This window comes from Anguilla anguilla, chromosome 7 (assembly GCF_013347855.1).
Source record: "Anguilla anguilla isolate fAngAng1 chromosome 7, fAngAng1.pri, whole genome shotgun sequence".
In the NCBI taxonomy this organism is placed as follows: Eukaryota; Metazoa; Chordata; class Actinopteri; order Anguilliformes; family Anguillidae; genus Anguilla; species Anguilla anguilla.
The window spans coordinates 29,615,621-29,630,990 of record NC_049207.1 but is presented as its reverse complement, the minus strand read 5'-3'; the positions used below and the strand labels follow the sequence as shown (position 1 = coordinate 29,630,990).

General features: G+C 43.4%; 1 protein-coding gene across 1 annotated transcript in view; it reads left to right on the top strand.

Annotated features, from left to right (window-relative positions):
• Positions 1 to 15,370, top strand: part of arid2 (AT rich interactive domain 2 (ARID, RFX-like)) — a 211,613-nt gene that overhangs the window by 80,483 nt on the left and 115,760 nt on the right. Inside the window, 1 exon segment of the mRNA XM_035425440.1 lies at positions 716 to 886. Coding sequence (XP_035281331.1) covers positions 716 to 886 — 171 coding nt within the window.

Below are 15,370 nucleotides of genomic sequence, written 5' to 3'. Positions count from 1 at the left end.
TGACTTAGCAAGTCAGGAATTTTCCAGTTTTTGGTTTGACAAACATTTGTTGCTTGAGCAGTATGTTTGGGATCATTGTCTTCCTGCAGGATTAAGTGCAACACAGCTCTGGTCCTCATATTGACAAATGCCTATGGCAATAAAAAGCCTGCAATCAAGACTAAATACTGTCTTATACCTGCACGAAGGAAGCGACTGAATCCACCTGACCAATCAGAACACCTGTGAAGCCATTTGTCTTAAACATTATGGTGCCTTTAAATGGAGGGACTGCATATAAAAAGTGCTGTAATTGCTACATGGTGAAACCAAAATGCATAAAAAACTAAATTTTACTCAATGCTGAGAATCCTTACATTTTCCCCACATGTGAATTGTTAGATTACAATTTTAAATTATGTAGTACAGAGCCAAATCAAGAGAGAGTGTCTTTGTCCCAAACATTATGGACTGTAGTTACAATTATGCAACACAGTTTTCACTCTAGCCTGTGTGGAAAAAAATATGAAACAAGGTTGTGTTACATCATATTTTGCTGAGTTCTCACTGTCTTTACAATAAAGTTTTTGTTGTTTTTATTTTCGAATGAATGTACACATGACTTTATATTTTGAGCCTGATGCTAGGCTTTTCTGGTTAAATTGAAGGCATGATTTAATTTCATGTTTTTGAATGTATGTGGATAACCTTACATGTTGTGTCTCCCACGGAGCAGATTTGCTGGTGCGTCTGGTTTCGGTTGACCTCCACACTTTCGGACCAGACGCGCTGACTGCAGTCAAGTTGATCGAGCATCAGAACGCCAGCAGCCAGGTGGGGTCAGAGGTGCGACCACAGCTGGTGGAGCGGCTACCAACACAGATGCAGGGGACACCACCTGCACCAGGTGGGAACCCCTTTACCAAGCGCCCTGTACTTTGTCACAAGATGCCTTGACATGAAAACCATTGTCAAACATGTTTTTTGCTTGTGACACTATGAATAGTGACTTGCAAAATGTATTTCAGTTTAATGAAAACAGAATTTATTTAGCATCAGTTACATTAATTTTTCCTTAACGATGATGCATGCCTTTCCTCAGGTTTAATGCTTTATCCATATTAAAGTTTTGAATAGATTAAAAAGTTTTCCATAATGCATCTCATTTTCTACTGACTTGAATCATGCAAAAGCAATTTCCATCATGATTTGATTAGAATATCTCAACTCACTAACTCAGTGTTTTTCAACCCTGGTCCTGGGGACCCACTGCCCTGCATGTTTTAGATGTTTCCCTGCTCCAACACACCTGATTCAAATGAATGGGTCGTTATCGGGCTTCTGCAGAGCTTGATGCTGGCCCATTCATTTGAATCAGGTGTGTTGGAGCAGGGAAACATCTAAAACATGCAGGGCAGTGGGTCCCCAGGACCAGGGTTGAAAAACACTGCACTCTCTTCAAAAAATCTGATTAGAATTTTGTTTTATACAGAAAATAATGTCTCTGGTTAACGTAAGCCTATGTGAATCTTGAAGTCGTTCGGTGTTTTAAAGTAAGTTGCTAACAATTTGTCACTTAAATCAGCCAACCACCACCGCCTGAGCTTAACCTTAACCTAGCGCAAAGCCCCTAGTGGTCGGCATGCCGGCGTACCGACATTACTGAACTCAGACATTCAGTGCTACTGCAACCAAAGTATGAGTTAAAAACAGAAACGCTTTGTTTTAGTTTCATTAGTAGACGATACACGACAGCTATGCCGAATAGGGAGTTTCGCAGCACCACCATTGTCGCTCTGGTCGTGCATTTAGCAGGCACCCCCTCCTTGCAGTCTCATCTGCAACTACACCCCCCACCCATGACATAATGGACAATATTGTCCATCTGGGCATTCATTAAAATATTCTTTCACCACTCAAAAATCGTATTCTTTCATAGCAACAAGATTAACCTGACAATAGCCCTAAGATATGCCTCAGTGAAAACGCTGCTCACTGAATAACAAAATAAACGAGAAAAACTTTTTTAAAATGATACCATGTCATTCTACAGTCAATATCTGGGGTCTAAATATTGAATAAATACACAACCTTACCATTGGTTTTAAGTGTAAAGATGTCCCTTTTGAGACTGAGTGGTCATATATTGTCTTGGACAATCCGTTTGTGAAATATACGCGCATTTGTGATGCCTGGGTACGTTCCAAAATAGCTGTGCGTAATACCACACGTGTTGTTTACGGCGTTGTCGCAGGCTTTCGTGCCTGGGTGCATTTTGTGCAGGTGAAGAGTCAGGACTCCACTGCTGCATTTGTTACAAAAAAACCTTTTACTTTGGTAAGGTAAATACCTGGGGTAAGCAGAATAGCTTAACACTGCCACCACCTTTTGTGAACTGGTATGGTCCGGTGTCTGAGGCATCCACCACACAACAACAGACAGTTACAAAAAATATACAATCTTTATTAAATATTCTCATTTAAATACATATTTATTGGTCTTGGTTAGAATGTGCTGCAGTAGAGACAAAAAGCATGGAATCCCTATCTTATGCACCAAGATACACACCACTACAAACAGGCTATAGTTCCCCACAGCACACTTCACCTAGAGGACTAATTACACTGGTCAAATCCGCTCCACTACAACTAGGCTATAGTTCCACGTAGCACACGTGAAATAGATGGCCGAGAAGTACACTTAGTCAAATACACTTCACTCGGCTTTAACACTTTTACATGCCTGCACAGCAAAAAGGCATAGAACAGGATTCCTAACAATTAGCCCCATTACAGTTCCTCTCCACTAAACCTCCCCACTTCGCCCTTTTTCAAACCTAAACACTATACACAAAAGGACTAGGACAGAAAATGAGACAAGACTATTCACAATAATAAACTCTAAACACAGAGTGATAAGGCTTAAAAACGTAACCCGCCCGGCTGGCGAGACCCTCCCCTTGGGTCTGTGTTCTTGGCACTGTCCGACTCCCCGAGGCAAACAATAGTTGAGGTCGGCAGTACGGACAGCACACAGTGGGACGCCGAGCGCAGATACACAAAACTGGAGAACAGAGGCAGGTGCTTACACTCCTAAGTCCCCAGCCCTCGCTACCTAAAGGAGGCAAGTAACCTCCCCTCCTGGTGCTGGAACAGCTCCCCTGTCTGACTGTCTTCACAGCCGGCAGCACTAAAAGCTGCGAGCCGCACCCTCCTTGCCAAGCGTGCACGAACCCACAAAATGAGACACGGCTCCCCAGCTCACATGACCAGAGTTTCTCTCTACCTTTTATTACCTCAGTCCTTCACACCTGTTGTCAATTTCTCCCATCAATTTACCAAAGCAGTCCACCCCCCACAATTGCGCTCCCAGTTCCGCCTCTCATAGGTGTGGACACTTAGTTGTCCATTCACACTACAATACATTCTGATGATAAAAATATGTTTTCAGTACAGCGTTTATTAGTGTGGTTGCCTTTGGCAATCACACTACTATTATCTCACATATTTAGTGTGGTTGCTTTAGGCAATCACACTACTATTATCCCACATATTATTATTAGTGTGGTTGCCTTAAGCCGGGCACCCACCGCACGCGTATCGACCGCGAGCGCACTACTATTACGCGCGTAACTGAAGCGTAGTTGAAGTACTGTTATTACAACGGCAGCGGGCGACGTCGTCTCCACCAGATGCGAACGCGTCGCGTACCGGCTGCGAAGCTTGCGCGACACAAGCGAACTGAAGCGTAGTTTTTCGCTTCTGTTCTATTTTTGTCGCGCGTCACGATGGCCTGTTTATACACAGAAATATGCTCTAAAATGCTAGGTATACATGCTCTGGTTTATATTTCATCCTTATATTACTGGGGGTCTGTCCCTAGTTACCTCCCAGATATTTTATAAGCAGCTAAAAAAATACAAGATTTTTCGTTTTGTAAAAATAAATAAATAACTGGAACCTGGGGAAAAGGCAAACTTAGTTTCACTATCTTATTTTGCGGAGGGGGTGGGGTAAATTTGAAAATACACCACAGAAAGACGTAGCCTATTGAATGACGTAGAAGTGAATGCACCGAGCAGCGGTTTGTTAGCTCGAGTGTTGGAAGGTAGTTTTTAACCAACCATTGCTCAGCCTATTTGACTTCTCCGATGTCTTCGTTCGCCGTGCTTTCAAAAAGGGCTTGTTAATAAAAAATCAGATAATCCACAGAGCTTTAAAAAAATCAGATTATTTAGTGGTCTTGCCGATGAAAATGCACCTATTTTATAAATGAAGTTGTAAGCAAGCCTTTATTGTACTTGTACTTCAAAGCTTCCGGTGTTCATGGCGTTGTGGTGTTCATATCCCTTCAAGATTAAACTGTTACGCTATCTTTTTCATGATTAGCTGATTTTACTAAATCTGATCCTATAGATGTTTTGACGTGAATGACAAGACAACACAGGAATTCCCAATGGTTGATTACGGATTATTTATTAGTGTGGTTGCCTTAGGCAAGCACACTACTATTATTGCACATATTATTATTAGTGTGGTTGCCTCAGGCAACTACACTATTATTATCGCACATATTTATTATTATTATTAGTGTGGTTGCCTTAGGGCAACTACACTATTATTATTGCACATATTCTTTATTAGTGTGGTTGCCTCAGGCAACTACACTATTATTATCGCACATATTATTATTTTTATTATTATTATTTCTTTCCACCCATTTTTTGGACCGCTACTCCTCCCAGAGTTTTCACACCACATACACGTGCCATATGTCAAAATGACCGGCTTCTTTGGGAATCGTGTGCTATTACTTTGTGGAAAGTTTCGCTGCACGGTTTTTGAGAAATATTAATTTTTATGCCCAATTTTTCCCATTGAAAATGAATGGGGCGGTGACGTCATACAAATGTGAATTATGAAGTTACAGCATTGGTCGGCTTTGCACACGTGATGCGGTCAGCTCTGTGGTCTCAGCAGCCAGGATAGGACATAGCTGATTGCGGAAGTGAAAGCGATTAAACCGTGTTCTAAATGAAAAATTACAAATGAAAACGCTGTCAGCTAGGTATATCAACAAACATATGGCTTAGGCATACCCAGAAGTACTCAATAATAATAGTATTTCACGAGATATTACGCAAATTCGTTGACGAAGTTTCGTCACATGCAGCGTCTTAGAATGCTAGTGCTAACAAACAGTGAATAGCTTTAATGCGATAATGAGAGCACTTTCGGTTGACCTAAAAAAACGATATTAAAAAACCAAAAATAGACGTGCTGTTATACCTGGTTAGAAAGCTTATGCTCTCAGCTACTGAATAAACGAATTTTCAAACAAGCCAGACTTTGCGTATTTGCATGCTAGTGCTAACAAAGAGCGAATACGTTCTATGACATGATGACATAGCTTTCGGTTGACCTAAAAAAACGATATTAAAAAAACAAAAATAGACGTGCTGTTATACCTGGTTAGAAAGCTTATGCTCTCAGCTACTGAATAAACGAATTTTCAAACAGGCCAGACTTTGCGTGTTTGCATGCTAGTGCTAACAAAGAGCGAATACGTTCTATGACATGATGACATAGCTTTCGGTTGACCTAAAAAAACGATATTAAAAAAACAAAAATAGACGTGCTGTTATACCTGGTTAGAAAGCTTATGCTCTCAGCTACTGAATAAACGAATTTTCAAACAAGCCAGACTTTGCGTCTTCGCATGCTAGTGCTAACAAAGAGCGAATACGTTCTATGACATGATGACATAGCTTTCGGTTGACCTAAAAAAACGATATTAAAAAAACAAAATTAGACGTGCTGTTATACCTGGTTAGAAAGCTTATGCTCTCAGCTACTGAATAAACGAATTCTCAAACAAGCCAGACTGTACTGAAAACTGGAACAACGCCGTCAACAGCACGTGTGCAGCAGCTTCAGGTCCGGTCTTACTCCAGAAAAAGACGTCAGCTTGTAATACCACACATACTGCATTGAGTGCTCTGTAAGTTTGTAGTACAAACTGCCTTTATCTACACTTCATCGATCCAACAGGTGATAGAATAAGCTTTCTAACTATGTATAATATGTGACATTTAACTTCTGTAATTCCGTTCTATATCCCATCGTATTCGGAAGGTTCGTCTCATTATAGATGCATTGCGCATTCTTTGTAACAGTGACAGCAACATTTTCTCACCCCAACGCTACAGTACACTTCTCCGCTTGTCTGTTGATGTACACCTCGTTACAACAGAAGCTAGTACTACCGGCTACCAGCCGATACTTATTCACAGAAGCTGTATTTAAAATGAATAGAATTTAATTTTGTAACACCATTTAATATCCCAGGGCACTGGCAACTTTGCTTAATGCAGCTCTAATGAGACCATTCAGCCTGTTGTAGCAGGGAAAGCAATGCTTTCTCACCCCAACGCTTTTGCTAAAGTACACCACTCCACTTGCATGTTGTTGATTCACCCCTTGCTGCTACAGAAGCTAGCTGACTACCACTGGCTACCAGCCGATACTTATTCACAGAAGCTGTATTTAAAATGAAATGCAACTATTTTTACACACATTTCTCGCCTCGTTTTCGTTCTTGGAAATTCGGCTCGGCTAACATGTAATAATCAATAAAATTCATCTCCCTAGCCCTGTCTTGCTTTTTAAAATGGTGCGGTCGCGCAGTGTAGATATAAGATTTTCCCAAGACCCTCTGAACTGGCCAGCTACCTTTATGATTCGCCGTCACTGGTCACAGCATACCGTGAGTAAATCGCTGATCTCAAGTATTGATGAAGGGTTAATTTAGCTCTGAATATGTGTGTTGCATATAGACTCTTGCCGTGATATTATAGCATATATACCATACTCTGTCTCTGCTTATGCTACAGAAACTGTTCGCTCCGTTCAGCACAAAGTCGACTTTGCGTTGGCGGCAACCACACTTCACAATTTCTGCAGGAATTGTCTAGTTAGTGTGGTTGCCTTAGGGCAACTACACTATTATTATTGCACATATTATTATTATTATTTTTATTTATTCCACGCATTTTTGGACCGCTACTCCTCCCACAGTTTTCGCGTTACATACACGTGCAATATGTCAAATCGGGCGGCTTGATCGGGAATGGTGTGCTATTACTTTTTGGAAAGATTGAGTGGACGGTTTTGGAAAAATTTGAATTTTTGTGGGCAATTTTTCCCATAGAGAATGAATGGCGGAATGTTCACCATTGTGATGTCACAATGCTCTGTCTTCTCACCCTTGTGATGTCACAATGGTCTCTTCTAGCAGCAGTACTCTGGTCTCTCTCTAGATTTGAACATTCTGCCATTCATCTCTATAGGGAAAAAATGCCCACAAATTGTGCAATGCCTCATTGGCCATGGTAGAGAGACCCTTGTCCATTGGTGTAGATCAGCCTCGCCCCCCTTCCTGATTGGCCGATGTTTGATATTCCATAACTTTTGAACCGTTTGTCATAGAGAACTATGGGTGGCGACATTGGACTCAGTAAAGACCTAGAAACCGCCTAAAACTCCATAGCAACCCCTAGCAACATCCTAGCAACCAGCTCTAACTCCATAGCAACAACCTAGCAACACCATAACAACCGCCTAGAACTCCCTAGCAACCGTCTAGAATTCCATAGCAACCACCTGGAACACCATAGCAAATGCCTAGCAACACCCTAGCAACTGGCCATAACGCCATAGCAACCACCTAGCAACACCATAGTAACCACCTAGAACACCATAGCAACCACTTAGCAACACCCTAGCAACCACCTGGAATACCATAGCAACCACCTAGCAACACCCTAGCAACAATCTGGAACACCATAACAACTGCCTAGCAACACCCTAGCAACCACATGGAACACCATAGCAACGACCTAGCAACACCCTAGCAACCACCTGGAACACCATAACAACTGCCTAGCAACACCCTAGCAACCACATGGAACACCATAGCAACGACCTAGCAACACCCTAGCAAACACCTAGAACTCCATAGCAACCACCTAGCAACACCCTAGCAACCACCTAGAACTCCATAGCAACCACCTAGCAACACCATAGCAACCACTTAGAATACCCTAGCAACCCCCTAGAAACACCCTAGCAACCACCTATAACTCCATAGCAACCACCTAGCAACATCCTAGCAACCACCTAGAATACCCTAGCAACACCCTAGCAACCGCCAATAACTCCATAGCAACCGCCTAGCAACACCCTAGCAACCACCTAGAACTCCATAGCAACCACCTAGCAACACCCTAGCAACCGCCTAGAACTCCATAGCAACCACCTAGCAACACCCTAGCAACACCCTAGCAACCACCTAGAACTCCATAGCAACCACCTAGCAACACCCTAGCAACGGCCTAGAACTCCATAGCAACCACCTAGCAACACCATAGCAACCACCTAGAACTCCATAGCAACCACCTAGCAACATCCTAGCAACCACTTCGAATACCCTAGCAACCCCCTAGCAACACCCTAGCAACAACCTAGAACTCCATAGCAACCACCTAGCAACACCCTAGCAACCGCCTAGAACTCCATAGCAACCGCCTAGCAACACCCTAGCAACCACCTAGAACTCCATAGCAACCACCTAGCAACACCCTAGCAACCGCCTAGAACTCCATAGCAACCACCTAGCAACACCCTAGCAACACCCTAGCAACCACCTAAAACTCCATAGCAACCACCTAGCAACACACTAGCAACGGCCTAGAACTCCATAGCAACCACCTAGCAACACCATAGCAACCACCTAGAACTCCATAGCAACCCCCTAGCAACACCCTAGCAACCACCTAGAACTCCATAGCAACCACCTAGCAACACCCTAGCAACCGCCTAGAACTCCATAGCAACCACCTAGCAACACCATAGCAACCGCCTAGAACTCCATAGCAACCACCTAGCAACACCCTAGCAACCACCTAGAACTCCATAGCAACCACCTATCAACACCCTAGCAACGGCCTAGAACTCCATAGCAACCACCTAGCAACACCATAGCAACCACCTAGAACTCCATAGCAACCACCTAGCAACATCCTAGCAACCACTTTGAATACCCTAGCAACCCCCTAGCAACACCCTAGCAACCACCTAGAACTCCATAGCAACCACCTAGCAACACCCTAGCAACCGCCTAGAACTCCATAGCAACCACCTAGCAACACCATAGCAACCGCCTAGAACTCCATAGCAACCACCGAGCAACACCCTAGCAACCACCTAGAACTCAATAGCAACCACCTAGCAACACCCTAGCAACGGCCTAGAACTCCATAGCAACCACCTAGCAACACCATAGCAACCGCCTAGAATTCCATAGCAACCACCTAGCAACACCATAGCAACTGCCTTGAACTCAATAGCAACCACCTAGCAACACCATAGCAACCACCTAGAACTCCATAGCAACCACCTAGCAACATCTTAGCAACCACTTTGAATACCCTAGCAACCCCCTAGCAACACCCTAGCAACCACCTAGAACTCCATAGCAACCACCTAGCAACACCCTAGCAACCGCCTAGAACTCCATAGCAACCACCTAGCAACACCATAGCAACCGCCTAGAACTCCATAGCAACCACCTAGCAACACCCTAGCAACCACCTAGAACTCCATAGCAACCACCTAGCAACACCGTAGCAACGGCCTAGAACTCCATAGCAACCACCTAGCAACACCATAGCAACCGCCTAGAATTCCATAGCAACCACCTAGCAACACCATAGCAACTGCCTAGAACTCAATAGCAACCACCTAGCAACACCCTTGCAACCACCTGGAACACCAATCGCAACCACCTAGCAACACCCTAGCAACCACTTGGAACACCATAACAACTGCCTAGCAACACCCTAGCAACCACCTATAACTCCATAGCAACCACCTAGCAACATCCTAGCAACCACTTAGAATACCTCAGCAACCCCCTAGCAACCACCTGGAACTCCATAGCAACCACCTAACAACACACTAGCAACCACCTGGAACACCATAGCAAATGCCTAGCAACACCCTAGCAACCAGCTATAACTCCATAGCAAATGCCTAGCAACACCCTAGCAACTGCCTATAACTCCATAGCAACCACCTAGCAACATCCTAGCAGCCACCTAGAATACCCTTGCAACACCCTAGCAACTGCCTAAAACTCCATAGCAAATGCCTAGCAACACCCTAGCAACCGGCTATAACTCCATAGCAACCACCTAGCAACACCCTAGCAACCACCTAGAACTCCATAGCAACCACCTAGCAACACCCTAGCAACGGCCTAGAACTCCATAGCAACCGCCTAGAACTCCATAGCAACCACCTAGCAACCACTTAGCATACCCTAGCAACCACCTAGCAATGCCCTAGCAACCACCTGGAGCTCAATAGCAACCACCTGAAACTCCATAGCAACCACCTAGCAACACCCTAGCAACTGCCTCAGACATCATAGCAACTACCTACCACTTTTCACTCCGTTCAGCATAAAGTCGACTTTGCGTTGGCGGCAACCACACTTCACAATTTCTGCAGGAATTGTCTAGTTAGTGTGGTTGCCTCAGGCAACTACACTATTATTATCGCACATATTATTATTTTTATTATTATTATTTCTTTCCACCCATTTTTTGGACCGCTACTCCTCCCAGAGTTTTCACACCACATACACGTGCCATATGTCAAAATGACCGGCTTCTTTGGGAATCGTGTGCTATTACTTTGTGGAAAGTTTCGCTGCACGGTTTTTGAGAAATATTAATTTTTATGCCCAATTTTTCCCATTGAAAATGAATGGGGCGGTGACGTCATACAAATGTGAATTATGAAGTTACAGCATTGGTCGGCTTTGCACACGTGATGCGGTCAGCTCTGTGGTCTCAGCAGCCAGGATAGGACATAGCTGATTGCGGAAGTGAAAGCGATTAAACCGTGTTCTAAATGAAAAATTACAAATGAAAACGCTGTCAGCTAGGTATATCAACAAACATATGGCTTAGGCATACCCAGAAGTACTCAATAATAATAGTATTTCACGAGATATTACGCAAATTCGTTGACGAAGTTTCGTCACATGCAGCGTCTTAGAATGCTAGTGCTAACAAACAGTGAATAGCTTTAATGCGATAATGAGAGCACTTTCGGTTGACCTAAAAAAACGATATTAAAAAACCAAAAATAGACGTGCTGTTATACCTGGTTAGAAAGCTTATGCTCTCAGCTACTGAATAAACGAATTTTCAAACAAGCCAGACTTTGCGTATTTGCATGCTAGTGCTAACAAAGAGCGAATACGTTCTATGACATGATGACATAGCTTTCGGTTGACCTAAAAAAACGATATTAAAAAAACAAAAATAGACGTGCTGTTATACCTGGTTAGAAAGCTTATGCTCTCAGCTACTGAATAAACGAATTTTCAAACAGGCCAGACTTTGCGTGTTTGCATGCTAGTGCTAACAAAGAGCGAATACGTTCTATGACATGATGACATAGCTTTCGGTTGACCTAAAAAAACGATATTAAAAAAACAAAAATAGACGTGCTGTTATACCTGGTTAGAAAGCTTATGCTCTCAGCTACTGAATAAACGAATTTTCAAACAAGCCAGACTTTGCGTCTTCGCATGCTAGTGCTAACAAAGAGCGAATACGTTCTATGACATGATGACATAGCTTTCGGTTGACCTAAAAAAACGATATTAAAAAAACAAAATTAGACGTGCTGTTATACCTGGTTAGAAAGCTTATGCTCTCAGCTACTGAATAAACAAATTCTCAAACAAGCCAGACTGTACTGAAAACTGGAACAACGCCGTCAACAGCACGTGTGCAGCAGCTTCAGGTCCGGTCTTACTCCAGAAAAAGACGTCAGCTTGTAATACCACACATACTGCATTGAGTGCTCTGTAAGTTTGTAGTACAAACTGCCTTTATCTACACTTCATCGATCCAACAGGTGATAGAATAAGCTTTCTAACTATGTATAATATGTGACATTTAACTTCTGTAATTCCGTTCTATATCCCATCGTATTCGGAAGGTTCGTCTCATTATAGATGCATTGCGCATTCTTTGTAACAGTGACAGCAACATTTTCTCACCCCAACGCTACAGTACACTTCTCCGCTTGTCTGTTGATGTACACCTCGTTACAACAGAAGCTAGTACTACCGGCTACCAGCCGATACTTATTCACAGAAGCTGTATTTAAAATGAATAGAATTTAATTTTGTAACACCATTTAATATCCCAGGGCACTGGCAACTTTGCTTAATGCAGCTCTAATGAGACCATTCAGCCTGTTGTAGCAGGGAAAGCAATGCTTTCTCACCCCAACGCTTTTGCTAAAGTACACCACTCCACTTGCATGTTGTTGATTCACCCCTTGCTGCTACAGAAGCTAGCTGACTACCACTGGCTACCAGCCGATACTTATTCACAGAAGCTGTATTTAAAATGAAATGCAACTATTTTTACACACATTTCTCGCCTCGTTTTCGTTCTTGGAAATTCGGCTCGGCTAACATGTAATAATCAATAAAATTAATCTCCCTAGCCCTGTCTTGCTTTTTAAAATGGTGCGGTCGCGCAGTGTAGATATAAGATTTTCCCAAGACCCTCTGAACTGGCCAGCTACCTTTATGATTCGCCGTCACTGGTCACAGCATACCGTGAGTAAATCGCTGATCTCAAGTATTGATGAAGGGTTAATTTAGCTCTGAATATGTGTGTTGCATATAGACTCTTGCCGTGATATTATAGCATATATACCATACTCTGTCTCTGCTTATGCTACAGAAACTGTTCGCTCCGTTCAGCACAAAGTCGACTTTGCGTTGGCGGCAACCACACTTCACAATTTCTGCAGGAATTGTCTAGTTAGTGTGGTTGCCTTAGGGCAACTACACTATTATTATTGCACATATTATTATTATTATTATTATTATTTATTTATTCCACGCATTTTTTGGACCGCTACTCCTCCCAGAGTTTTCGCACCACATACACGTGCAATATGTCAAATCGAGCGGCCTGATCGGGAATGGTGTGCTATTACTTTTTGGAAAGTTTGGGTGGACGGTTTTTGAAAAATTTGAATTTTTGTGGGCAATTTTTCCCATAGAGAATGAATGGCGGAATGTTCACCTTTGTGATGTCACAATGCTCTGTCTTCTCACCCTTGTGATGTCACAATGGTCTGTCTTCTAGCAGCAGTACTCTGGTCTCTCTATAGATTTGAACATTCTGCCATTCATCTCTATAGGGAAAAAATGCCCACAAATTGTGCAATGCCTCATTGGCCATGTTAGAGAGTCCCTTGTCCATTGGTGTAGATCAGCCTCGCCCCCCTTCCTGATTGGCCGATGTTTGATATTCCATAACTTTTGAACCGTTTGTCATAGAGAACTATGTGTGGCGACATTGGACTCAGTAAAGACCTAGCAACCGCCTAGAACTCCATAGCAACCCCCTAGCAACACCCTAGCAACCACCTGGAACACCATAACAACTGCCCAGCAACACCCTAGCAACCGCCTAGAACTCCATAGCAACCACCTACCAACCACTTAGCATACCCTAGCAACCACCTGGAGCTCAATAGCAACCACCTGAAACTCCATAGCAACCACCTAGCACCACCCTAGCGACCACCTAGAATTCCATGAAACCACTTAGAACTCCATAGAACCACCTAGCAACACCCTAGCAACTGCCTCAGACATCATAGCAACTACCTACCACTGTTCACTCCGTTCAGCACAAAGTCGACTTTGCGTTGGCGGCAACCACACTTCACAATTTCTGCAGGAATTGTCTAGTTATTAGTGTGGTTGCCTTAGGGCAACTACACTATTATTATTGCACATATTATTTATTTATTATTATTATTATTATTATTATTCCACCCATTTTTTGGACCGCTACTCCTCCCAGAGTTTTCGCACCACATACATGTGCAATATGTCAAATCGAGCGGCCTGATCGGGAATGGTGTGCTATTACTTTGTGGAAAGTTTGGGTGGACGGTTTTTGAAATATTTGAATTTTTGTGGGCAATTTTTCCCATAGAGAATGAATGGCGGAATGTTCACCTTTGTGATGTCACAATGCTCTGTCTTCTCACCCTTGTGATGTCACAATGGTCTGTCTTCTAGCAGCAGTGCTCTGGTCTCTCTCTAGATTTGAACATTCTGCCATTCATCTCTATGGGGAAAAATTGCCCACAAATTGTGCAATGCCTCATTGGACATGGTCGAGAGTCCTATGTCCATTGGTGTAGATCAGCCTCGCCCCTCTTCCTGATTGGCCGATGTTTGATATTTCATAACTTTTGAACCGTTTGTCATAGAGAACTCTGGGTCGCATCATTGGACTCAGTAAAGACCTAGCAACGGCCTAGAACTCCATAGAAACCCCCTACCAACCCCATAGCAACTACCTAGAACTGCATAGCAACGGCCTAGAACTCCATAGTAACCACCTACAAACACATTAGCAACCACCTGGAACACCGTAGCAAATGCCTGGCAACACCCTAGCAGCCGGCTATAACGCCATAGCAACCACATAGCAACACCATAGCAACCACCTGGAACACCATAGCAACCACCTAGCAACACCCTAGCAACCACCTAGAATACCCTAGCAACCACCTAGCAACACCCTAGCAACCACCTAGAATACCCTAGCAACCACCTAGCAACACCCTAGCAACCACCTGGAACACCATAACTGCCTAGCAACACCCTAGCAACCGCCTAGAACTCCATAGCAACCACCTACCAACCACTTAGCATACCCTAGCAACCACCTAGCAATGCCCTAGCAACCACCTGGAGCTATATAGCAACCACCTGAAACTCCATAGCAACCACCTAGCACCACCCTAGCGACCGCCTAGAATTCCATGAAACCACTTAGAACTCCATAGAACCACCTAGCAACACCCTAGCAACTGCCTCAGACATCATAGCAACTACCTACCACTGTTCACTCCGTTCAGCACAAAGTCGACTTTGCGTTGGCGGCAACCACACTTCACAATTTCTGCAGGAATTGTCTAGTTATTATTATTATTCCACCCATTTTTTGGACCGCTACTCCTCCCAGAGTTTTCACACCACATACACGTGCCATATGTCAAAATGACCGGCTTCTTTGGGAATCAATGGCTATTACTTTGTGGAAAATTTCGCTGCACGGTTTTTGAGAAATATTAATTTTTATGCCCAATTTTTCCCATTGAAAATGAATGGGGGCGGTGACGTCATACTAATGTGAATTATGAAGTTACAGCATTGGTCGGCTTTGCACACGTGATGCGGTCAGCTCTGTGGTCTCAGCAGCCAGGAT